The 24750-nt window shown below is 36.7% G+C and overlaps 1 protein-coding gene across 2 annotated transcripts in view; it reads left to right on the top strand.

The window, feature by feature from the left end:
* The first annotated feature begins 4122 nt into the window (after positions 1-4122).
* PDV2 (plastid division2) overlaps positions 4123-24750 on the top strand; it is an 89221-nt gene continuing 68593 nt past the window's right edge. For both annotated transcript variants that reach the window (XM_089826802.1, XM_089826803.1), the window contains exon 1: positions 4123-4545. In XM_089826802.1, the coding sequence (XP_089682928.1) occupies positions 4342-4545 (204 nt within the window). In that variant the 5' untranslated portion in view covers positions 4123-4341. The remainder of the gene's footprint in view (positions 4546-24750) is intronic.

Consider the following 24750-nt stretch of genomic DNA (forward strand, 5'->3'; position numbering starts at 1 on the left):
GCCAATTGAATTGACACTGTTATCTTGAGTGGGCCCCAACCAAAAGGTGGCAGGTCATGTGGTTTTTTAATAATATTTGAATGCAAGTTATTTGTTATAGGATATTATATATAGATAACAATAAATATTATTACAGTCGAATAAATAAATTACGTAATGATATCTTTAAATAAATTATTCTCATATTAGTTATTAATATTTATTTGATTATAGAGTGTTATAATATGGTTAAGTATATACATGTATTCTTGATGGTATAAATAGTTATCTCATATATCTATGAGATAATAATAATTGATATTATTTAATTATATCTCTAATCATATTAAAAATATATGGCATCATCCATATACTTAACACTTTTATCATTTATAATTGTTGGGTCTTATTCCAAGTTGGGTCATGACATGTTATCTTGGATAGAAGGGTTTATAGAAGTGTACCTACTTTGAACATACACCTAGATACTTCTTGTATCCAATATATTAAAAAAATCATTTACCAAATTGAAAGTTAAGCTTTATATTGTGGATTTGGTAATCAAAACCTTGTAACTGTGCAAACACCTTTATATTAGGCTTGTGATTTAAGATCTAAAACCTAATTTCACCAAGAAATGACCATTCATGACAATTTATGAGCTTACAACATGATTTTAAAATCCCATATAGGGCATTGAAGGCACCATACAAATAGTTCTTGGCTTGTAATTGGCCTATAGGTTTGAATTTTAAGGGAGAAAATAGAAATTTAAGGCTACTTTATTGGCACTAGTAATAAAACATACAAAGAAAATTGGTTTATGTCATACATTTGAAAATCACACTTGAATACATAGTTGTTAACAAGAGTTAGGCAACAATGATCCATCTTAAACTATCACATCTAAATAAATTGGGACATGTCAAAATTATAAAGAATCCAAGACATTGGAAATTAGGTCTAGTGATGATGAATCAACTTTCACATTTAGAGCAAAGGATGGAATGGATCCAAAGGGAAAACACTTTGCCCTTCAAAAAGTTGGGGAGAAAACCCTACCGTGTCACCTTTTGTACAGTGAATACTATTGATCCCCTTATGAATAGTAGGGCTATTTCACTTGGGAGTGGATAGTTCATAATACCTAGGAGAGTAAGTGGGACAATTTGTGGTACTTACAATCATAGGGAATAGTTGTTGGGAACCAAAGCAATATAAATAAAATTCCTATGACTTTTTTTATGAGGATGTCATTCAAACCCCTATTAAAAGATAAAACAAAAATCACAAAATACCTTTTGAAAGATGAAGAGTGATTGAAGGAAAAAAGTAGAGAATAATCTTGACAAATTTATTATTACATAATCACTCATGCAAGCTTCTTGTTATTCGAAGGATCGAATTAGGGTCAGATCAATAATCTTAATTATTTCATTAATTTAACATATAATACATAAAGAATACATAATGGTATTGTTAAATTTTTGATCATTCCCAATTTGTGTTCTGGGAAGTTTAAAGTACCAAATGGATTAAAAATTGCAACCTAATTCACTTTCAAGAAATTTTTGAAGCACGAACAATAAAAAATTCACTACCCACTACTCAATCTGGAATTTCCTACCATACTTTAAAAAAAAATATTGCTACCCAATTTATGATTTCAATTCTTTTTTCAAATGTTGAGCATATAAAAAATTGTCGCGTAGTTCATAGTCTAGAAAGCATGAACTTGAATAATAATTTCTCTTAATTCATGTCTTGGTGTCTTTCCAAACATAAATGAGATAAAAAATACACAGGATGTGGATAGGAGAGAGTTTTGTTTATTAGTGGCCAAAAGTCTTGACAATGGTAACATATATTTCAAATCCTTCCTTTCAAAAACAAGATTTCTTACACTGAAAATAGAGGTCATAACAAAGAAACCAAAGGAAAAAATCAATGCAAATCTCTAGGGCACAAACAATTTGTGGGTTTTAAAGTGTAAACATAATTCTACCCACTCAAAAAACTTGTGGTTGTGTGGAATTTCAAAACACTCTTCTCTTTCTATGCTGAAAACTAGATATCCAACTTAGTGAGAGGGTGTAGCAAACCCTACAAGTTGGTGAAAAAAGTTAACTTCACATTAATTATGCCTATGAAGGTTACAAAAAAATGACATAAATAAAGCTATGCGCTTGCCAATTAAAATTAATTTGTTATCACAACACAACTTATATATATATATATTCTATTCTTCTATTCGCAAAAATACATAAAAACCCCACCAAATTAAGTACAAACCAATAAAAAATTGAAAACAAGTGCTACATAGTGGCTTGTATTTGTCATAAGTTGTATAGTTTAAGTTAAAAAAATTAATAGCTAGAGAATAGTGAGTTCCCATAAGTTATACTATTTTAAAATTAAAAATTTAATAGAGAATAATGAATTGTAATGATGCTATTTGATATAATTTAATCAATACTTATTAAGATTAAAAAATTATAAATAATTTATAATATAAAAAATATACTATGCTCCATGGAGTTTCCAAGACGGGGACGTTTTAGGGGATGAGAATGTGTTTTTGGCACGGGTACGGGTCGAAGCCAAAATTTAGGGGACGAGACCTCAGGGGACGACAATTAAAAACAGAGAGAGAGAGAGAGAGAGAGAGAGAGAGAGAGAGAGAGAGAGAGAGAGAGAGAGAGAGAGAGAGAGAGAGAGAGAGAGAGAGAGAGAATTCGAATATGCGTATCATAACATTGATAAACCATTCACCATAGAAATTTAAAAAGATCAATACATGGAATTTAATCAAATGGCAAATACTAAATACTTCCATTATAACAATATGTCAATATCACATACATATATAGCAAAAATCAAAATGCCTAAAGTCTCTAAGTACTATGCTGAAATTAGAATGAAATAAAGAGAAGTCCAACTAAAATAGTTAATAAATACTAAATGCAATCTTTCCTCGCTAAAAACAATCTTTCCTTACTGCTGCCACTGCTCTCATGTTTTTTTCTTCCACTTAGCAAGTATGTCAAATCTAAAAATGATTAGAAGAGTTAGTGTTTTAATAGACCATATATGGGTTGCATATTTTTATTATGTCTTTAAGATGACTAAGGGTTGCGCGGACATCAAAAATTAGGTTTTTTTTTTTTTTTTTGGTGGCGTTTTGCCTTTACCAAATTGGCTGGAAAAAAGGGGATGACCAACAGTTTCGAGGACGGACAGGGGACGACAAAATCGTCCTTGGTACTGTTGGCTGTCCCCAAGTTTCCTGTCAAAAAAATTGCTGTTTCGGGGACGTTTTTGAATTTGCCAAAAAGGGGACGACTCAGGGGACGACCAAAATCCGTCTCCGCATCCTCGGTATGAGGACAACCAAAATCTGTCTCCGCATCCTCGGTATGGGGACGACCCCAAAATCATACGAGACACATCCCTGTAAAACACATAAATTATATAATTAAAAAAATTAATTTATATATAAATGTAATGTTACTATTCACTTTATTTTGTTTAAATTATCATTCAAATTATTAAAAAAAAAATTAAAAAAAAAAATTTATATATAAATGTAATGTTACCATTCACTTTATTTTGTTTAAATTATCATTAAAATTAGATATCATTTGTTCAAGTAGAAAAAAAAAATCACTACTTATGCTTGCAATAGTATGTTGCACGACAAATACAATAACACATTAAAATTAATTCATAAAATCTTGCCTTCCAAACTTTGGACTATTGTATTTGTCTTTAAATAATTGAAGCAAACGAAAAAAATAAGAGTTCCCTCTCGACTAACAATAAATTGATGAGAAAATAAATCTAAATCTTAAAAAGAAATATCAATTAAACTTTTAATTAACATACATTTCATTAGCTAAGCAAAATATAACGGCGACCCAACCAAAATGGTAATGTTTTACGTCGACACAACTGAAAAAAAAGCATATGGCTCTTGTTTATATTTTCTAACGGACACTTAACGGTAGTAGGTTATTGATTTTACCTTTACAATAATATACAAATAATATTAATTTAATTGATACAATATCAAAATTGAAAACAATTTAGAGAAAATAGGGCAGAGAAGTTGCCTTATCAGACAATAATTTAATCTTTTTTGGGTTTCATTTTAGCCCAACGACCATCGGATTCGAACCTGCGACTCCTCTCGGTGTTCTGAAATCTTCATCGCTTTGTACAATGCAACCATAGAAAGCAAGGACGTATCTTTTCTTTTATTCTGTATGGGAGTGTGGCCGAATCATTGCCTTAATTCATCTCATGATTCCTAAAAAGCTGCTGTGTATGGCATTGTGAAATAAATTCTATCAACTGAAGTATATGATGGAGCCAGAGCCAAGTGATATTGCAATTGTACTTTCCAGGGCGTCCAAGCTTCATTCAAAGCTGAGCACTTGTATTATCGAGAGAGCATCATCGGCACAGGAGGAAGAAGAAGACGATTATGAAGACACGGAGACCCTAAGCCTAATAAATATTCGGGACGCTCTTGAATCGCTTGAGCAACAGCTTTCTTCTCTCCAGGTCAGCAATAACCATTTTCATTTCCAATTTCGTTTTGCCTTGTTTGTCTCTCTACGTTAAATTGTTTTTCGTTTTGTTTTGAGGAATATTTTTCCTTAAGCAAACAGTTGTAATGTAAATCAAATGTACAATATCCAATGACGTATAGCATTTTTATAGCCGTCTTGACATGCCCTACAACGATTTCGGTTATACTAAAAAGTGAGGTTATGCGTAAATATGAGGGAAGAAAATGGAAGAATTAGGCCAAATACAATTACCAATAGAATGACCTGTCGTAAGGACTCTTTATGACATTGTTCTGAGAGAATTAAATAAGCCCTTCTTTTTCAGCTATAACTGCTGGAAAGAGGGTGCAATAAACAAAGAGGCTAGCTACGGATTGGCCTTGTGGTATCCTCAACATGATAAGAATTCAAATATTCTTGAAAATGCAACTTTCAACAAAGACAAAGTGAGATTGCAGCGAGAAGAATTCAAATATTGTTACATATGTATATAAACAAACTCAACTCGAGGTTTTGGTCAAGGTTCAAGGTGCAACTTGTTGAACGCAAATAAATTTGTGCAGGAGAAGTGGAAAAATTGCTACACTTTCAACCTTTTACCTTTTCTTATGTGTGGGCCATAATGTGGCCAAGAGCTGATACCCAATTGATTGCAGAAAACCCTCTTGGATAGCAGGAAAATGTGAGATAATGAGGTTCCCTTCTCGATTAAGTGTAAAGTCATCAGGATTTCTTGTGTCTTGGAGCTAGTGTGTTTACCCTTAAGCAGAATTTCTCTGCAGCTAAACTTTGAACTGGATTGCCCTTATGTGCATGGGTTAGTGCTAAAGGCCTGAAACTCACTGATATAAAATAAAAATATTTTAGGTGATTCTTATAAATGAAATCAAGTAATCTTCAATGCATTTAGCTTCCCAAAATGCTACAGGTTCTGTATTTAGATCCTATCAGAGAGTTTCTGCTGTGGCTGAACCTTTCTTTGCCAACAGTCTTTGCATGTGATTTGTTGAACTGATTGTAACCTGTTAAAACAAATTGAGTAGGCTTAATTTATCTGTTAGCCATGCATGTTTTCTGTAGGACATCAGTATTAAGTTTCAATCACTCAATGCACCCTTTCTCTGTGTTCTGATCTGACAACCTGATTTTCATACTATAATGAGTCATTAAGAGTATAGAGTACAAGGAAGATCTTCATGAGAAAACTACGTGACCGAGTTAGCTAATTTCACTAAATTTTTATTGGAAGAATCAAATCAATATTCTAGATTACAATTCAGATTACAGATTGACAAGAAAACTACTGACAAAGACAGCAGCAACCAGCAAGTCTGCTGAAAAAAAAAACTGTAGTCGCAGCCATAAACAGAAGAGAATGATATACTGTAATGTATCACTCTATATTCTGCCCTAGAAGGAAAAATTCAATGAAAAAGAGGGAACATAATATAGTTAGAGATATAACTTTACCCAAAGAATGTAAAAGAAAAAGAGATCCTTGTTGAGATCCTGCAAACATGTTAGGCAATTATTGAAGATACAATTCATAAGAGTGGATATATAATCCCTCTTGTCCTCATTGGGCCTTCTACCATCCATCCATCATAAGGTGGTCTACCTAGTGATGAATCGTGTAGTTCTTATTACGATAATAGATAGTTTCTATTATATCTGTTTAGTATCTAATGGTTATCTATTGTAATCTTCTGTAAATATTAGAACGTTTTTAATATTTAGTTAGCTGTGGTTATCTGTTAGCTTTCTTCAACTTTCTTTTAGCTAGAATAAAATATTTTTATTCTTTACTATCGTTTCCTAAGGAAACATTGCTTTATTCTTTTGTATATGTAGACCTCTCGGTCTCTGTTAATAACAAGCAAATATTTTCCAATTACTTCGTAATATGGTATCAGAGCCAACACTCTAATTTTTTTTGAGAATAATTATAATTTCTTGGTTGAAATTATCTGCCTTTTATTTTCAAAATTATTTACATGCATATTTGCTTCCAACTCTCTCTATAATCTGACTAGGGTTTCCATTCTAAGAGATCTAAATCCGTTGACTTCTGCTTCGGTTTTGCAACCCATTTCTATCCAGATCCGTTTGCTTTTTTTGCACATTTCTACCATTTTTTGTTTTTTTTTTTGCAGTAGGGCCGCTTTTGTTCAAAACCCAACTTTTGGGTTCGGAATTATTTCCGAATTTAGATTCTTGGTGGGTTTTTCGATAGATCAATTGGGTTGTCAGTTTTTTTGGGTGCCTCGATTTTTGTGCCTCAATTTTCAAGCTAGCTGCTCGAGAAACTGACAACATATTCTTGCTAGGTTTTTTGAGCTCTCTTCTTGGTCACCCTTCAAATTTTCTAGGTCTCTACTTTTTGAAGGTTGAATGTACTTGCATGTTGTTTGCATGTGCTACTTTACAATGCAAAGTCTCGTGTTTTGCCTCCCTTAAAAATTTTGGTGGGTTTTCATAATTTTTTTCCCAAAAAAAAAAAAATTCTGATGGGTTTACATTTATTTTCCCTAAAAAGTTTCTTATGGGTTTCTATAAATTTTCCCTTAAATTTTTTTGATTCTGTAATTCGCAAAGTTATGTGGGATTCCTTTGTGGGTTTGTAATTTTATCCTAAAAAATTATCTGTTGGGTTTTACCATTTTTCCTATAAAAAAATGAAGCTTTGTAATGTTGGGTTTTGATTGATTTTTCACCTCAAAAATCATGCTGGATTTTGATTGTTTTTAAACCTCGAAAATCATGTTGGGTTTTGATTGATTTTTGACCTAAAAATTATGACTTCTTGCGATTTGATTTGGAGAATTACGCTCATCTACAAAGTTTTGGAGCATTATCCAAAGTACCGTCAACACTCTTCTTAGCAGACATCCTCTGCTCCAGATTCAGAAGGCTCCCGGAAGAAAAACATTCAATACAACTATTGCCACAAGTTTGGGCACATGAAGGTTGAATATTGGACGTGCTTAGCTGCCCTATCTAAGCAATCTGGTTCGCAACCCACAGTGAACAGTGCGAAGCACCTTGAGCAGAGAAAATGATCTAAGCAATCTGGTTCGCACCACAACGAATAGTGCAAAGCACCTTGAGCAGACAAAATCTGCCTTTTATGCTTTTTGATAGCTTTGTGCTCTGGATAGATTAACCATTAAGGGAGGGTATTACGATAATAGATAGTTTCTATGATCTCTGTTTAGTATCTAATGGTTATCTATTGTAATCTTCTGTAAATATTAGAATGTTTCTAATATTTAGTTAGTTGTAGTTATCTGTTAGGTTTCTTCAGCTTTCTTTTAGTTAGAATATAATATTTCAATTCTTTATGATCATTTCCTAAGGAAATATCGCTTTATTCTTTTGTATATATAGACCTCTTGGTCTCTGTTAATAACAAGCAAATGTTTTATAATTACTTCGTAATAGTTCTCTATCTTCATGTCATCCTTATTCACCCCCTTATGATTGAGAATCCCTTGAAAATATCCTAGCAATCAATTAGGTAAAGTTTGGAGGGGAAACTTCAATAGGGTGCCCAAAATGATACTCTAGCCTAGCCTCAAGAGCAGATATACCATCCTTCTTGGCCTTATGTGGCCTTTCGCCATCCATATGAGGCAGTGCACATAGTGATGAAGCCTATAGCATTTCTTCCTCCTTGTATAGGGTACCCAAAACGATCCTCTACCCTAGGCTCAAGAGTGGATGTACTATCCCTCTTGGTCTCGTGGCCTTCCACCATCCATATGAGGTGCTGTGCCTAGTGAGGAAGCCTATAGTAGTTCTCCTTCTTTGTATTCCATTCCTCACCTTGCCATGATTGATTGTTGCTATTTGGAAACCGACATTATCACTTATGTCTAATATATACGATGCTATGGCCAAATATGTTATCCTATATAATTTGTAAGAAATTGTGCATTATATTGCTGCATATATCAGACATAGATGTTTAAAAATATATTCATGCAAACCACCTAAGTTGCCGACTTGTGTTGGGGATTGGGTTTTGGGTTTGGGTCCATAGGTTTGATCAAATTGTTTTAGGGGCTATGGGTTTGTTTTGGGTTGCCCGTACAAAAACATATAAAAAATAAAAAATAAATTCATATATGCAGTAGTAATTGAGTTTGCAATACATCACTATGCTAATTGTCAAGTAACATAGTAAAATACGCCACCATACATATTAATGTTTAGTCCAAACAACATAGCAAAATGCCAAAAAACACCACCATGTCAATGTTTCAGTTAAAAAATAATTAACTATTAATAATCAGCCTTCACTGATCAAATATCATCAAAACTCATAAAAAATATTATCAATAATCATTCTCCATATCAATATGTTGTGGTAAACTAGAAGAAGCACAAATAGTGTCATTGGCAGTGGCACTAGCACAAGGATTGGCCGTGGTGCTAGCAATCTCATGATCTACTTTATGATCACTTGTTAGCTCATGGTCTTCATCAACTCCAAGTGCATCAAGGCGGGCAAATAAATCATCTGACTCCACATGCTCTGGATGAACATTCCACTCCCTTATCTCCCCTTTTTTGTAGGTATTTTCTTTGCGTGTTAGGTGCCACAAGTTTGAATGCACATTGACCAAGTCTTCTGCATTCTTGGAGTTTAGTCTATTACACTTTATTGAGTGGATGAAGGAGTACGTGCTCCAATTCCTCTCAAATTACGATGAACTAGCAACCTAGCAAGATTTTCAATTTTGAAATTAGAGAGTTAAGGGCTATGGATTAAATTTTAAATGTAATTTCATCAACAAGAAATTAGAATCTTAAGAGTTAAGAATGAACTTTTGTTAAAATTTCTATGGCAATGGGTTGTAGGCATTAGTTTGCTTCTCCATAGAAGTACTGCCATTTATGAGCATCAACACTATGCTTGTCCAAAAGAGTATCAAGACCACAATTATCCATGTTTGTAGAACTTATGAATTCACCGCTTGTTGTAGGTTGTATATCTTCGTGAAAGAGTCTACAAAGGGCTTCCTTCTATCCTTGAGCAACTTCAAGATCTCTATATTGGGCAACTCTTGTGCTAGTGGCATCATTATTAAGGACTAACTGACTATAGCACTTAGGGCTCAATGCAAAGGCAAGGAGATGCAAAGGAGTAGTCATTTTGCTCCATCTTTTTGCCATGATTTTCTATAGCTCCTTGAATGTATCTTTAGGATCTTGGTCTTTATCATTTATGATGACTTTGGTATCCTCAATCATTGCGTCAATGTCATCATATACCTCACGCAAGCAAGGCTTGTTCGTGTCAGTATATGGAATGATATTCAATATAGGCTCAATAAATTTCAGGAGGTACTCAATGTGTTTTTGCCAAGATTTATCTAGTTCGATTGCGTTATTGGTAGTTGCTTGTTGATTTGAGTTTTTGTGACCACTCCAATGTGAAAGATATAATACAATTATTCTACCCTCTCTTGAACAAGGAAGCTTCAAATGTAGAACAATGTGAAATTGTGTGATCAAGTAAAACAACCCCAAGGTTTACAATGCATACTAGTGTCTTTAGTATTGGACACAATTTAGTTTAATGATGTGATTTGTTGGTAATCACAAAGGGACTTATGCTATTCGTTCATGGATCCATCAAATTTTCAAATGACAAATGATTTGGCAATGTGGGCTCTTCAACTATTTTTAATGAGGATTTTTAAATAAAATGCAAGAAGGATATGGGTTTAGTTATTTAAGCTACTTCTACCTCTAACTCTTCCAATGCAAGAGATTATTGATGATGAGGTGAAGCAAGCCAAACTTTGTTTTGCCCACTTAAACAACTACACAAAGGAAGGTGCTATCTTCCAAGGGTGCGTGGATTATTTTAAAATTGCTCATCTACATCAAAACCATAAAGTATGCAAGTCAATGTGCATGAAAAAATTGAAGCTAAGTGCTTTGCAATGAGTTCAACCTTGTACTTTGACTTGCAATTAACAAGTAGCAAGAGTTCTTAACATAAGTTTAACCATGAATCAATAGTAAAGTCTTTCATTGTCTACTCAACTAAAACAACTTGTACTCAACATAACAAATCCTATCTAGGTGAGAAGTAGGACACCATGCAACACTCGTAAATAATACAAATACTCACTGAGCTTCAATGGATTGGAAATTACTTTGGTAGTATCTTAGCAACAATTTCACAAAATCTCCCTTTACAAATGAAATGAGCATGCCTTACAATAGAGGCCTCAAGTACAATGGACGCCTTAAATTGATTCAAGATCAACAACCAATATTATTTAAAATAACCCTAAAAAGGGTTTGCTTTAACTACCCCTTGCAAGCATTGAATGCTGGCCAATGAGAAAATCACATTGCTTTGAATACATATCCTTTTAAGGATGGAACAATGAGAAAAATTCAATGGGGGAATACATTAGATGCATTCCACATCTCTACTTGGAATAACTTGATTGGATGAACTTGGACTTGTCAAGTTGGAACTACTTTGGTTGAAAATGAGTTGGCACCACCTCAACAAGCTTTTCTTGTTATCCTTATTTCAACTCCACTTCTTCATCCTACTTATTTTGGAAATCTTCTCATTGAAAAATGTTCTTGAAGTTTTACTTGTCTTGATATCTTGGCCTTGGTCCTTCTTCATGACTTGAACTTGTCGACCCTCATCTTCCCTTATTCCATGAGATGTGCATATTTGCAATTCGATCATCACCCTTGGTTAAGGTTTCCAACAAATTTGGATATGCAACATTGATCATCATATAAATGATGCCTTCTTTATGGGGACATTGAATCATTTGGCAAGGCAAAATGTGCCGGAGGCATCTCATAATCCTTTCCTCTACATCACTGAAGTTGTGATGTCCTTCCTTGTTCAGGTTGCTTTTGATGTTGCAATGATTTTTCTTTTCCCTTTGAATTCCCTTTCATGCAGTTGCTCACCTGATCATCATCGTCCACAATTATCTCCAATTCAGCTCCATGTTTAAATCCTTGCAAAACAATAGAAAATATTCATATTAGAAGTGAAGTATTTGTAAGAAGATAATCACTAACATTTTTAATCCGAGATTTGAAAGGAACTTAAATGCGAGACACTCCAGGTTCTTACAAATGATTTACAAACTCAGATCCTTAAATCTTTATCATTCTAACTGCAAGTCATGCCTGCCATAAAGCAAGATCTGACTTTGGAGCTGAACTCTAAATTTTAATTTTCAATCTGCACCCTTTCTAGTTCTGATTTTCACACTTTACACCTGATTTGGGGTCCGTCTAATGATCATGTTCACATGCCTTTCCAGGGTCTTCTCTGCACTTATCGATTTCACCCCTGCTGCTCTGATTGTAGTCAATTTAGCTTGAAATTTGCATTGAATTGTGATTGAAATAAAGGCACTTGATCTGTCTTTACAGGCATCCCTTTAAAGGACACGCCTTCTTAGTTAAAGAGGGCGACCCTCAGCATATAAATGATTTGTTTGCAACCCTTCACACTCTCAGGCTGACCTGATTAGCAATTAAACGTTTTCGTTTGCATCTCCCAGCAAGCCGACCTTCATAGCAAGCTGACTGTCATAGCAATCGGGATCTTCGCCCTAGTTGGAGCAACATCCCTCAAAATTTGTTTTAAAACTAATTCTACAAGTGGTCAGAATTCTGACCCTCATTAGGATTTTACCTTGAATGGTTCCTTAAGCCCCCAAGACCAGGGCGGAAATTCTCCCTGCATTAGAATTTTTCATCGCATTGACATTGGAATTTCTACCTTTAGGTATTTTCTTCATAACTGCAGATTGAAATTTACATGATGGTTTGGAATTTGACTCAAATAGTTGGAAATTTGGGGGAGGTTGGAAATCAGGCCATTGTTACGATTTTGCACCAAAGCCAATCTTTACAATTATCTCTTCAAATCATATGGTCTTTAGGAATTTCGCTCAGGAGCAAATCAGATATCTCACTAAGGTTTTGTAATTCCTTAGCAAAAGCAGGTTGGAAATGAGGCCTGCCTTGGGACTTTTCAAAAGCAGAGAAAAAAGTATAAAGATTTCTTCTCCATGTTGGGTGGAAGTTTGATCAATGTTGGGAATTTTGAATTACAAGCAAATTGGAAATTTCGTTTGTGCTCGGGCAATTTCTCATGTAGGTTGGATATCTGAGGCTCATTTTGGATTTTTCTCACAACCTAGATTAGAAATTTGACAAGTCTTAGGAATCACTCTTCAAATGTGGTGGGAAATTAGGTAGTTGTTAGGATGAAATCACATGATGCTGGTTGGAAATCTTAAGCTCTTTAGGAATTCAGAGTTTTCATGCATTATTGTTGGATTTTGGAATCCTATATAAGTATTACGCAACAAATGATACTCATTCAAAGCTAAGTTACCGATTCTAGTCTGATGCGGGTGTGGGGTGCTCATGCGTGGATGTATGGATTTATTTTTTTGGGATTTTGGATGCGTTTGGGTGCATCCATACATACATACATACATACATATATATAAAGTTTTTAACTATAATTTATGTATGCAAAGAAATACAAGAAATATACAAAAATAAACCGTTCATTGAATCATTATCATAATCAAATTGAAATAACAGTAATGTCTAATTAGTAAATTACTCAAGTTCAAGATTCTAATGCATTTCGAATTACAAAATCAAAATATAGTTCATGGTTCAATGTTGATCAATCAAGAGTCAAGGTTCAAGATTCACAAATCACATTCAGTCATTCAGAATCAGAAGGATTCTCAAAAAAATCCACATTCTCATCATCTTCTCCTACTGCAACACTTGCAAGTTCATTTGAACCATGCATGGTTCCAATTGTGCTAGATGCACGTGCTATGATGTTATCAACATCATCATCCATCATCATAGTAAGATCCTGAAGTGTTGCATCCAAGTTCGCACATTTAGGGGCTACATCCCAAAGCTTGGTTGACTCTTCCTTGTATCCATCCTCCATATGTGACAAAAGAAGCAAGTTGGTATGTATATAAACCAAGTCCTCAGCTTTCTTTGAGCCCAACCAGTTGCGCTTCACTTAATGGATATAGGAGTATGTACTTCAATTCCGTTCAACAGAAGAACTTGCAACTTGAAATAGTGTTCATAAAAATTTAAAATGAAACATACAAATGAAAAGCAAATTAGATAATGTTAAACACTACAGTGTAGAATACAATTGCTAAATATATAAATAAATGAAAACCTACTTGTGAGAGGATCTTGATTGCAAGAGGTTGTAGATGCTTGAATGGTTGACCATACATGTACCACCATGTGATAGCTCCCATGTCATTTTGGTCCTTTATTGCATATGGAGTAAGTTTTGATCCTGAAGCAAATAAGCAAAATTCTTGCCTCACCATTTTGTGCATTTCATCATCTGAGAAGAGTCTTGCAAATGCAGTGTAGCACCTAGTAGCAACTTTTTCATCCGCATATGGTGCAATTCTATTTGGCATAGCGAGTATTTCCTGGCTATAGTACCTTGGAGATAAGGCATATGCAAGGAGGTGCAATGGGGTAGTCATCCTCTCCCAACGAGGATGAATGATACCCTCCACCTTTTTGCACAAGGCTTCGCATTCTATGGAGTTAGTCTCATGTGGTTGTATGGAAAGCTTTACCTTTTCTACCATGGTGTCCATGCCATTGTACACATCCCCCAAGCAAGGTGCATCTGTATCGACAAAGCATAGCATAGTCATGATAGGATCAATGAAATCCAATACAAATTGCACACGAGCCCACCAATGCTCATCCAAGATCATACCCTTGACCTTCAAGGCTCTCCCTGAATTTGAAGCCCTCCATATAGCCCATTGGTTACAAATAATTATTTGGCCCAATGCTGATTGCACCTTGAGGAGTTGTTTCAGAACAACAATATGAGATGCAAATTTAGTCTCAGCAACCTATAAGAAAGTTGACAATATGACATCAAATATAAAACAAAGTTATTAACAAGAAATTTGATAATCGAACATGAATATAAAACTGATTCAAAATAAATAAATAAATGAAACTAAGTAATTACAATTTTAAATCTACCTTCAACAACTCCAACTTGGAGAATGATCTGATTATAGATTGTGACATGTGGTGGTTTGTCACAAACATTTGTATCTCCTCTCCCTCTTGGTATATTTTCTTCACCCAATCTATTTGGGTGCCAATTTGTTGCATGACCAAGTTGAGAGTGTACAGTGCATGGTGTCCAAAAAATATGGTCGTATCGAGACTCGACCAAAGCACCCACACCTCTACAATTTGTGGCATTATCTGTGACCACCTAGACCACATTCTCACTACCCACCATCTCTATTGCCTCAATGAGAATTTTAGAAATGAATTGTGAATCCTTAACTTGTCCTTCACAATCAATAACCCTTAAAAACATTGCCCCTTTGGGAGATATTGCAATCACGTTTATCAATGGTCCGTTTCTTGTGTCTTTCCATCCATCGGACACAATAGTTATGCCGGAAGTTTTCCAAAATGTCCTAATTGGTTGAAGAGCTTTGTCTATAGAAATCTTTTCTTTTTGCAAAAGAGTAGTACACACCTTTTCAAACCCGGGGCTAATGTAATCAGCTGGTGCTCTAAGGATGGCTGCAACCATTTCCTTCCAATATGGTGATCTTACCAAATCAAAAGGAAGACCATTGGCATAAAGGCAACGCGCAATTGCTTCATCAACAATCTCTCTTGCCTCCATTTTGAATGCTTGATCCAACGGACCTCTTTTGCGAGTGATAACTTCTACTTCATCCTCCTCCTCTCCCACTTCCAAGAATGGATGTTTGGAGGATGCAACATGATCGGTGGGCACATTCACTTTGCTCTTTGTAGGTGAAGTTTTGTACAGACTTGTTTTTGATTTGCTCATTAAACGATCAACAACCTCTTGTTCTTTTATGAATCCGGCTAATTGTGCATCGCTCAACCTTTTTCCATCTTTACTTCCCTTGCACAATCCTATTCCTTTACTAGTAGGGCCCATAAAATGAGCTTTGACCTGAAAATAAGAGCTGTTGAATGGTTTACTATGACATACATTGCATCTCCAAATGTATGACCCACCTTCGAAAACCTGTGATGATCTTGTGGTGTGTTTCCATAATGGAGATGCCACATCAATATTGAAGTTATCACTTAGTTCTTGCCCTGTTGTTAAACTTTGACTATTAGTAGTGGCTTTTCTTGCACAATAGAAACTATGAATCTAATAAGAAAATAGAAAAAATTAACTTAGAAATGTTAAAAAAAACTATGAACATGAAACATACAAGTGCAAATATACAGTGCAAAAATACTAAAAAAAGGTGGCTACACTTATTCCTTCATTTCTTAAAAAAAAAAGATGAAAAATCTTGAAAGACTCTTCTAAAACTTGAAAAATTCATGAAGATATAAAAAAATCACTAAAAAAGCTCATGAAATGGATCAAATGCTTACCTTGGATGCTTATTCGTCCTTTGTGGAAGCTCAATAGACACCCTACTAATGATTCTCTTCAAAACTAATGACCTTGCTTTTAGAATGCCACAATGGAGACCAAATGAGAAGAGAGCCCAGCTGCAAACAAAATGGGAAGAATGGGCAATGAATGACCTCTATTAGGGCCGTTGTAGGGTTGAGGCAAATAGGAGGAAAAAAATATAATAAAAAAACATATAAAGCACATGTTTTATTAAGTCACTTAAGTGACTGGCCGCTCAAAGCATCTGGATGCTCACGGGATGTGCCCAGATGCTCTCCCAAGAACCCCACGCGCATCCGCAAGAGAAAGAAGTGCTTTCTGACAGCACCCCCGTGCATCCTCCCGCATCTGCACACTAGAACACACCAGCATCCGCATTTCCCTCCATCCTAGATGCATTGGTAACTTAGATTTAAATGAATAATGACTTACTTTATGGTAATGACTATAAGTAAAAACTAAAGTCTGTTAGGACAGACTATGTAGGAATATGATAACCTGCATACGTTTTTAAATAGGGTCTGCTTTGTTGGGACTCCTTAAACCCTTGTGTATTGTTTCCTTGGTTTAAATCTGATTGCTATGTGAAGCTGCAACTTTAGTTAGGCTGAACCTCTGAAACTCTTATCCACATTTGTCCAAGTCCAATCCTGGGATGGGTAGAGTATTGTCTTTCTAGAGACTCGTTGATAATTGTAGCTGATAAAGGTAAGTTGGAAGTAGTGTTCAAGTAGGACTCTACTTTATCCACCTAACTAATTAAATTAGTCACCTACAAAGTAGACTTCAAGTAGGACTCTACTTAATGGAAGTAGGCTTCAAGTAGGACTCTACTTTTCCCAACTGCTGTTATGAAAGGAAGCTAAGAGTTAAAATAGAATTCAATAATCTTTGTCAAGGACAAAACAATCAGAGAAGAGAATTCTGATTTGCAGCAAGGCAGAAAGGAGAAACTTTACATCAGTTGACAACAAAGGAGAAGGTAGCAATACCAAGTATATTCCAGGTTTTCTGTTTTGGTTATAACTTGTTTTTCAGAGGCAGTTTCCTGTGTATTGGGAGCTCTTATAAGTTCTGAAGTTATTTTGAATGATGAACTGATTGAAGAGCATATGAATTGTGTATGACTGTGTTTTTCTTTTCTAGTTTTCCGCTGCTTTATTTTGCTAAATAAATCTAGTAGTGTAAATCTAGATCTGATCTATTTACCTAGATATTGGATTTAAGAAATTAACATGGTATTAGAGCTTTAAGTTTTAAAATAAAAGCACATGACAGATGGCAGCCAACAGTCTCAGGTTTGAGGATAGGCTAGATGGGGTTTCAAACTTCTTGCCATGGAATGCAAGAGTCATACCGGCTTCTCAAAGGGCAAGACTTGTGGGAGAATGTCGAAAAGGTTTTTCCACTACAAACAGATTTTGCACTTCAGGCAGCACTGGATAAGGACACTAAAGGACAAAGGGTGATTCTAGATGTTGTAAAGGATCTCTTGATTCACATATAGTAGAAAAGATGTAAGCCAAGAACCTGTTTGATGACTTGGTCTCTTTCAAAGTGATAATATGAACCCAAAGATGGTTCTGAAGAACAAGTTCCAAGAGTGTCAGATGACCAAATCTAATAATGTTACCAGTCTCCTTATGAGGATCACACAGATCTGTGATCAGCTTGCAGTAGTTGGAGAAAAGATCTCGGATGCATAGCTAGTGAATATAGCTCTAAATGGTTTCACCTAGCCATGGGAACCATTTGTGAAGGGAATTTGTGGTCGAGAAAACATTCCAGATTGGCAGAGGCTATGGGATGATTCTTTTCAAGAGGAGACTCGAGAGGAGTTTAGGTCCAACAAGCAAGGATGTGGTGATGAAAACTTGGCCCTCAACACCAAGACTAAGAAAAGAGAAGGTAACGATTGTGGTGAAGGACATCATCTTGAAAACAAGAAAGACTTAAGCAAGATCAAGTGCCTTGTTTGCCATAAGCAAGGTCACTATGCTTATCAGTGTCCAGAGAAGAAGAAAGGCACAAGGAAGACACAAGTAGTAGCAGCAACAACAATAGAGACTTAATTGAGTGAATTTGCAACAAAGTTTGAGAAGGATTTTTCCCTTGTAGCTTGCCCTTCTACCGAATCTATATTTAGAAGTGATTGGCACCTGGACAATGGTGCTTCCCGTCACATGACTGAAGCACGAGAGTTGTTCAATCAACTTTCTGAGTATAACTCAGGGATCACTGTGGAGCTTGGCAATGATGCCTTGCGTGCAGTTAAGGGACAAGGAATTGTGTAGTTTTAGCTTGAGTGAGGAGGATCAATTGATGCTCAAGAAGTGTTGTATGTACTTGGTCTAAAGAACTTGTCCATCTCAGTTATGGGGGACAAATGTTACACTATTACCTTCCAGAAAGGGCAAGTGTTTATATGCCTAGAGGGAGCCAATTCAGACACAGCTATGAGGATAGGAGTCAGGGAAGGCAACTTGTATAGGCTACAAGGTAACTCCATTCAAGCACTGGTGCATAGCAGTGAGAGCTTGTGCACATTGCGGCATAAGAGGATGGGGCACTTGCATCACAAAGCACTATCTAGATTGAGAGAGATGGCCACCGGACTTCCAAAGTTTAGTTTGGAGCAACAAGGGGTATGTAAAGGTTGTGCTCTTGACATAAATGTCAAAGCTTCATTGCTAAATAGTGAAATTCGATCCAAAGAGATTTTGGATCTAGTACATTTCGATGTTTGTGGGCCTATGTCAATGGCATCAACGAATGATGCATCCATGTCACCTTCATTGATGATATCTCTAGGAAGACCTAGATCTACTTCATGAAGACCAAAGATGAGGCCTTCAGTCTACTCAACGAGTATAAATCTCAAGTGGAGAATTTGGTAGGGAAGAAGATCAAGGTGCTGAGATCAGACTATTACGATAATAGATAAGCTTCTATTATTAGTTAATGGTTATCTATTTGTAATCTATTGTAAATATTAGAATGTTTCTAATATTAGTTAGTTTGTAGTTATTTGTTAGCTTTCTTTAGCTTTCTTTTAGCTAGAATAGAATGTTTCTATTCTTTACGATCGTTTCCTAAGGAAACACTATTTTATTCTTTTCTATATATTGACCTCTTGGTCTTTGTTAATATCAAGCAAATATTTTCCATTTACTTCGTAATATGGTATCAAAGCCAACACTCTAAATTTTTTCGAAAATAATTATAATTTCTTGGTTGAAATTATCTGCCTTTTATTTTTGAAATTATTTTCATGCATATTTGCTTCCAAAACCTCTGGTTCAACTAGGGTTTTTTGCCAAAAAATTGCACTATATTGTCTGTGACTCCTGCGATTTTTTCTGATCTGCAAACTCGCATCCTTCTATTTGCAACTAGTTCGACTCGATCTTTTGAAAATCGAGGGTTATTATCTGCTGTTCATGTGGAGGCTTGTTGGGCGCCATTTCTCTACAACTCACGGCCAAATTTTCCTACCACTTGCGTCCAAAATTTTTTGAAAATCGCACGTCTGTTTTGTGGCCCGATTTTTCCATTTTTTTTTTAAAGTGGTTGTTTTTTGCCTATTTGGAGGCGTCTAGGTTTTTTACAAGCCTCTATTGGTTATTCATGCACAGATTTTGCAATTTTCTCTGCAAATTTGCCATTTATCTAAGCTTTTTTGAAGCTAGGGCCATTTTTGTTCGAAAGCCTAATTTTTGGTATAGGATCAAATTTTTTCGTATAAATTTGTGGGTTTTTCAAGAGCTCAATTGGTTTGCCGTCTTTTTTTTGGGTGCCTTGATTTTCGAGCTAACAGATCCAAAATTAACGACATATTTTTTTTGGGTTTTTTGAGGCTCTCTTTTGGTTACCTCTTCATTTTTTTGGGTCTTGTTTTTTGCCTCAAAGTACGTGCCTTTACAAATTTTTACGCTTTTTCATTGAAAAATGTGCTATGGCATCTTTGACTAATATTTTGCTCGAGGGAAGTCAGAAGTTCAACAGTCGCCATTCTGGCAGGTGGAAACAACAGATGCTAACCATCTTCGAATATCACGACAATGATAAGGTGGTTTTGGTTCACAACAATCTTCTTGGCAGAGGTCCTCTGCTCCAACTTCAGAAGGCTCCAGGAAAAAGAACATTCAATGCAACTATTGCCACAATTATGGGCACCTGAAGGTTGAATGTTGGAAGCGCTTGGCTAACCTATCTAAGCAATCTAGTTCGCAGCCCACAACGAACAATGCGGAGCACTTTGAGTAGATAAAATCTGTCTTTTATAGGGTTTAAACTTGAGATAGGACATTTTAGGACTTTTAGTTGTCTAGTTTATATTCACATGCCTGTGGAGAAGAGGACAAAGTTGGAGCCCTCAGGTGAGAAGGGCATTCTTGTGGGATACAATGAAGAGTCAAAAACCCACAAGGTTTTTATACCAACACAACAAAGGACATTTGTGAGCAGAGATGTCAAGTTTGAAGAAAACTTGGTCTCCAAGAAACCTCATGATCCACCAACAGTTGCAAAGGATATTTTGCAAAAGGGTTCAAAAGGTGAGAAGAGTTCACAAACTTCTAGTACAAAGGGCCAAACTTCAAAAGAAGGACAATTAACCCCTCTTGTAATAGTTGGGAGGCCCAAATTGTTTGAGAAGACCTTGCGAGATGCTCATTGTTGCCAAGTTTTAGTTGCCCCTTCTTGTTTTGATTGAAGTATTTGGTTAGATTGAGAATGTGTTATACATGAAGTATGTCTTAGGTAAATTACTTCTCATCTTTCCCAAGCCATCTACTTTCTTCCATTGTGGCTTTCTTGTTTATCCAACGCGCATGCAATTTAGGTCATCTAGGAGTCATTGGTTTGTACTTTGGCGTCTTCCCGATGAGAAGTAAGTTGTTCTTCACCTCATTATCAAGTACTTGGTCCTAACATTTCATTTTCCACGGCTTCAGAGATCTCGAGCAACTCTTCCCCTTCAAGCAAACCACATCAAGTGCGGCTCCGAAGAACAGAGGCATGGCAGTTGCTGATAGGTCTCAATTGTGATTTTGTCAAAATCAGAGGTTTGCGAGTTTATAGACGGAAGCAAATGTATTTAAGATAAAAGTCTACTCTCTGCTTCCGATGCCACATGAATTTAAGATAAAAGTCTACCCCAATGACCGAGGGACTGTATAATGACTTGCAATTGTTAAGATGTGGTCATAAACTAAGCATTGAGGCCTCCACAAAGAAATAAAAGTAACAGGCTGCTTGCTGGATCTTAGATTGGGAAATGCGGTCGTAAAGGGTATTTTCCATCCTAAGGTAACAAAGAAGCCATTTTTCTGAAGAGTGTGAAAAGAGTAAAGTAAGGATGCCCTAAAATATGAATATTCCTCAGACACTCCCATTAGATGCTTCCGGAAATGTCAATAATAAAAGGTAACCCCGATACAAAGAGAAAGCAATACTAAAAGCTTTCGGTGGGAAGAAGAAGAATGAAGTGTGCGCGCTACCAAAGGATTATTGCCCATGCTGTATTTCCGGATAAAGGGAAAGCGACTTGCGGAAAAGTTAAGTGTATCTCTCTCTCCCACATATATAAGCGCTGTTAAATATTTGTGCATTTTGGACTTTGGTGGAAAGTTGGGCACTTCTCGTAAAGATAAAACACTCATGCAAAGTCATATAACTCTAGTAAAGTAATTGTGCTTCCGGAAATGTTATATTTGATGTGCAAATAACAGAAAGTTTAAATAGCCGTTTCTCAAAGAATTAAATGCAAATCTTTCCATTGTGAACGTTGGCCAAACTTAATTTTGTTCATGTGGCGCCAACGTTTGAATTCATCTACCTATTTCATTAGGATTGCTGGTATTTCCCTTATTCAAGTATATTTAAAATGACTATTTATCAAAATCTGCATCCTTTGTAATCATTTGGCAAATGACAATCAAAGCTTCTAGTTACGAGAAACTTATTGGCCTAGAGAGTAAGCCAAAAGAGTTGTCAAATACATTCTTCAAATTCTAGGATTTGGGTGATCTTCATAGAAGGCTTAATTCTCAACCTCTTCACCCAATCACTCAGAAACTCAAAGATAGTGGATTGGTCGAGGTAGCTGGATTTCCTATGGCTGTACATGTACGTGAACTTGTTCAAGAGTGCATAGGACGATATGACCCAGAAACAAAGCAGATCTTGTTTCCCGACTAGTCTATTCTCTTGTCTATCAACAAGGTATTGATGCAGTTTGCGTTTGGCATCCCAGTCAAGGAACAATATTGTGACATAGATTTCATGTCTTCCACGTCCATGTTCAATGAAAAGAAGAGTCTCAGGCAGGAGGACATGCAGAAGACCTGGTTCCAGATTGCCCACTTGAAGAAGAGCAAGATGCCAAAAACTTTGTTCGGCACAAATTTAAAGCGAGAAATTGTAGACATGCTCACATTTCTCAGGCTAAAAGGAAAAGAAGAGATATTAGAGTTTGTTGAGTATCATTTCTTTCTGGTTCAAGGAATTTGTGCAGAAAATATGCACATAGATTGGGCACAGAGCATCTGCCATGAACTGTTGGCATGGTTAAATTCAGCCAGAGGCTTCAAGCAGTTCTACATGTCTTCTTATTTGATTTATGCCCTAGCGACTCACCAAAGGTGGCTTGGCCTTCCTTGCATTCAGGATTACAATGAGAATAGTAAAGTCTATGAGTTTTACCCACATCCGCAACTACAAAGAAGTTATGAGGAGTACGTGGCAGTTTAAAATGCCTTCACAATGAGGCTATGCTGTGAATTGCAAGGATGACCATGTTTACTGTATAGGTAAATTAGATTAATTCATATAGATAATAGGAACACGAACAACAGAACTCCTTATGCATATCCAAGAGATTACATATAGAGCATAAGATAAGATAAGATAAGATGCTTTACAATGATCCCAGACGGGGTATAAATACTTCCTGCCGAACCTTCATGAAGGGGTCCGTCTACTAACTAATCTACCTGTCGGCTACAAAATCTTTACCGACAACATGAACCCGTCGGCTACATAGTTTCTACCAACGACATCATCCCCCTCAAAAGAAAAGTCGTCTTCGGACGACAATTACAAAATATTTGAGACAAATTAACAAACAAAATACATTAACTGACTAACTACAACAAGATAGATCTATTTCTGTCACATCACTTTCACATTTGTCTCGTGCCTGCACCAAATTGGTCTCCAAACCACGTTGCATCTGCAGCCTTTGCTAACGTAATACTGTCTCCTTAGCAAGCTGACCTTGATAGCCACCGGTGCTGCTTTCTCTGCTTCCAACTCCTGCATACCCTGAGCCAAGTGTCGCTGAACTGCCTTCAACTGGATGATCAACTCCTCCCAAGCTCTCTACGCATCCACCATGACAGCTTCACGTCCAACACCTGCTCCAAGTGCCTCAAAGCGTAACATCCCTCTCGAAAGGCTTGCTCTGTTGATCTCTCCACCTCTGGCACACTATGCTTGCAGCAGCTCCAGGTCTTATCAACTGGCCATGCTTCCCACGACTAACAATTGCAGCGATTGGGGGTCTAGGGGGCAACGCCCCCAGCGGGGTCGAGGAGCAGCGCCCTCGCGAGGTCTTGGGGCAATGCCCCAAGAATACAGGGCAGGGTCGAGGGGCAGCGCCTCTCGTTGCCAAAACCAAATTAGCACTTCTGAAGCCACACGAAACACCATTTTTGTGATTTTCTTTCGATCCCACACTCTTTTTGGTAACCGCTGATGTTTTCCCTTCCCTTTGGCATCATGCGTTATTCATTTTGAACTGCTTCAATCTGTCTTCGCTTTTTTTTTGTTTTTAAATTTTTATTTATTTTATTATTGAGAAAATCTGCTGTCACCCTTCTTCTGCGTCTACCAGTGTACTGCAATCTTCTTCTTCCTCTCCAGTTCCTGACCGTATGGAATGGCTCCCTTCCTGTTGCTCTAAGATCTATCCATGGGAGATCAAAAGCTCACTCAACACACCTCCGCGGAACACTAACCCGCAATTACAATGCAACCCGTGGAAACTAGGAAGTAGCCCACGAATAGAAGAGCCAGTGTGCGGAAAGGAAGACACTCCATGGGAAGGCAGACAATCCGCAGGAAGACAACTCATTCGTAGGAAAAAACATCTGCAAGAGAACAAAAAAGGACTCCGTGGAAGATGAAAAAGCTCTGCGGAAACACTTGCATACGTGGAAAAACAAAAGAAGTCTGCAGAAAATAAGTACTGCTCCAGAGTGTGTCCACCGCAAGCTACTTCCTGAGTCTGGGCTGACCTTGTGATCTCAAAACGGCTTATATGCCAAAATGCTTTTGTTTGTTCGACGACTTCACTACTTCGTTACCTTGCAAGAAGGTAAATACACATGCAGCAACCACCCGTGGAAGGACCACAAAGACACCCGTGGAAGGAAAGATGCCCATAGAAGGTGAACACACGTGGGAAAAAACAAAAGTTGCCCGTGGAAAACATTAGGTGTTGCGGGAACTAAGATACCTGCAGGAGGATGTAGGAAAACGCTCGCGGGAGGGGGAGTCGGTGGAGCATCCGCAGAAAGTTGCCTGCAAGACAAGTGTCCGCGGGACAACCTGCCCACAGAGCAACAGTTCGCGGGTGTTCCTGCGGGCACACTTCCACCCTTGCCATTATTATTATTT

Source organism: Cupressus sempervirens, chromosome 4, assembly GCF_028749045.1.
Source record: "Cupressus sempervirens isolate cs-2001-9-10 chromosome 4, ASM2874904v1, whole genome shotgun sequence".
Taxonomy (NCBI): domain Eukaryota; kingdom Viridiplantae; phylum Streptophyta; class Pinopsida; order Cupressales; family Cupressaceae; genus Cupressus; species Cupressus sempervirens.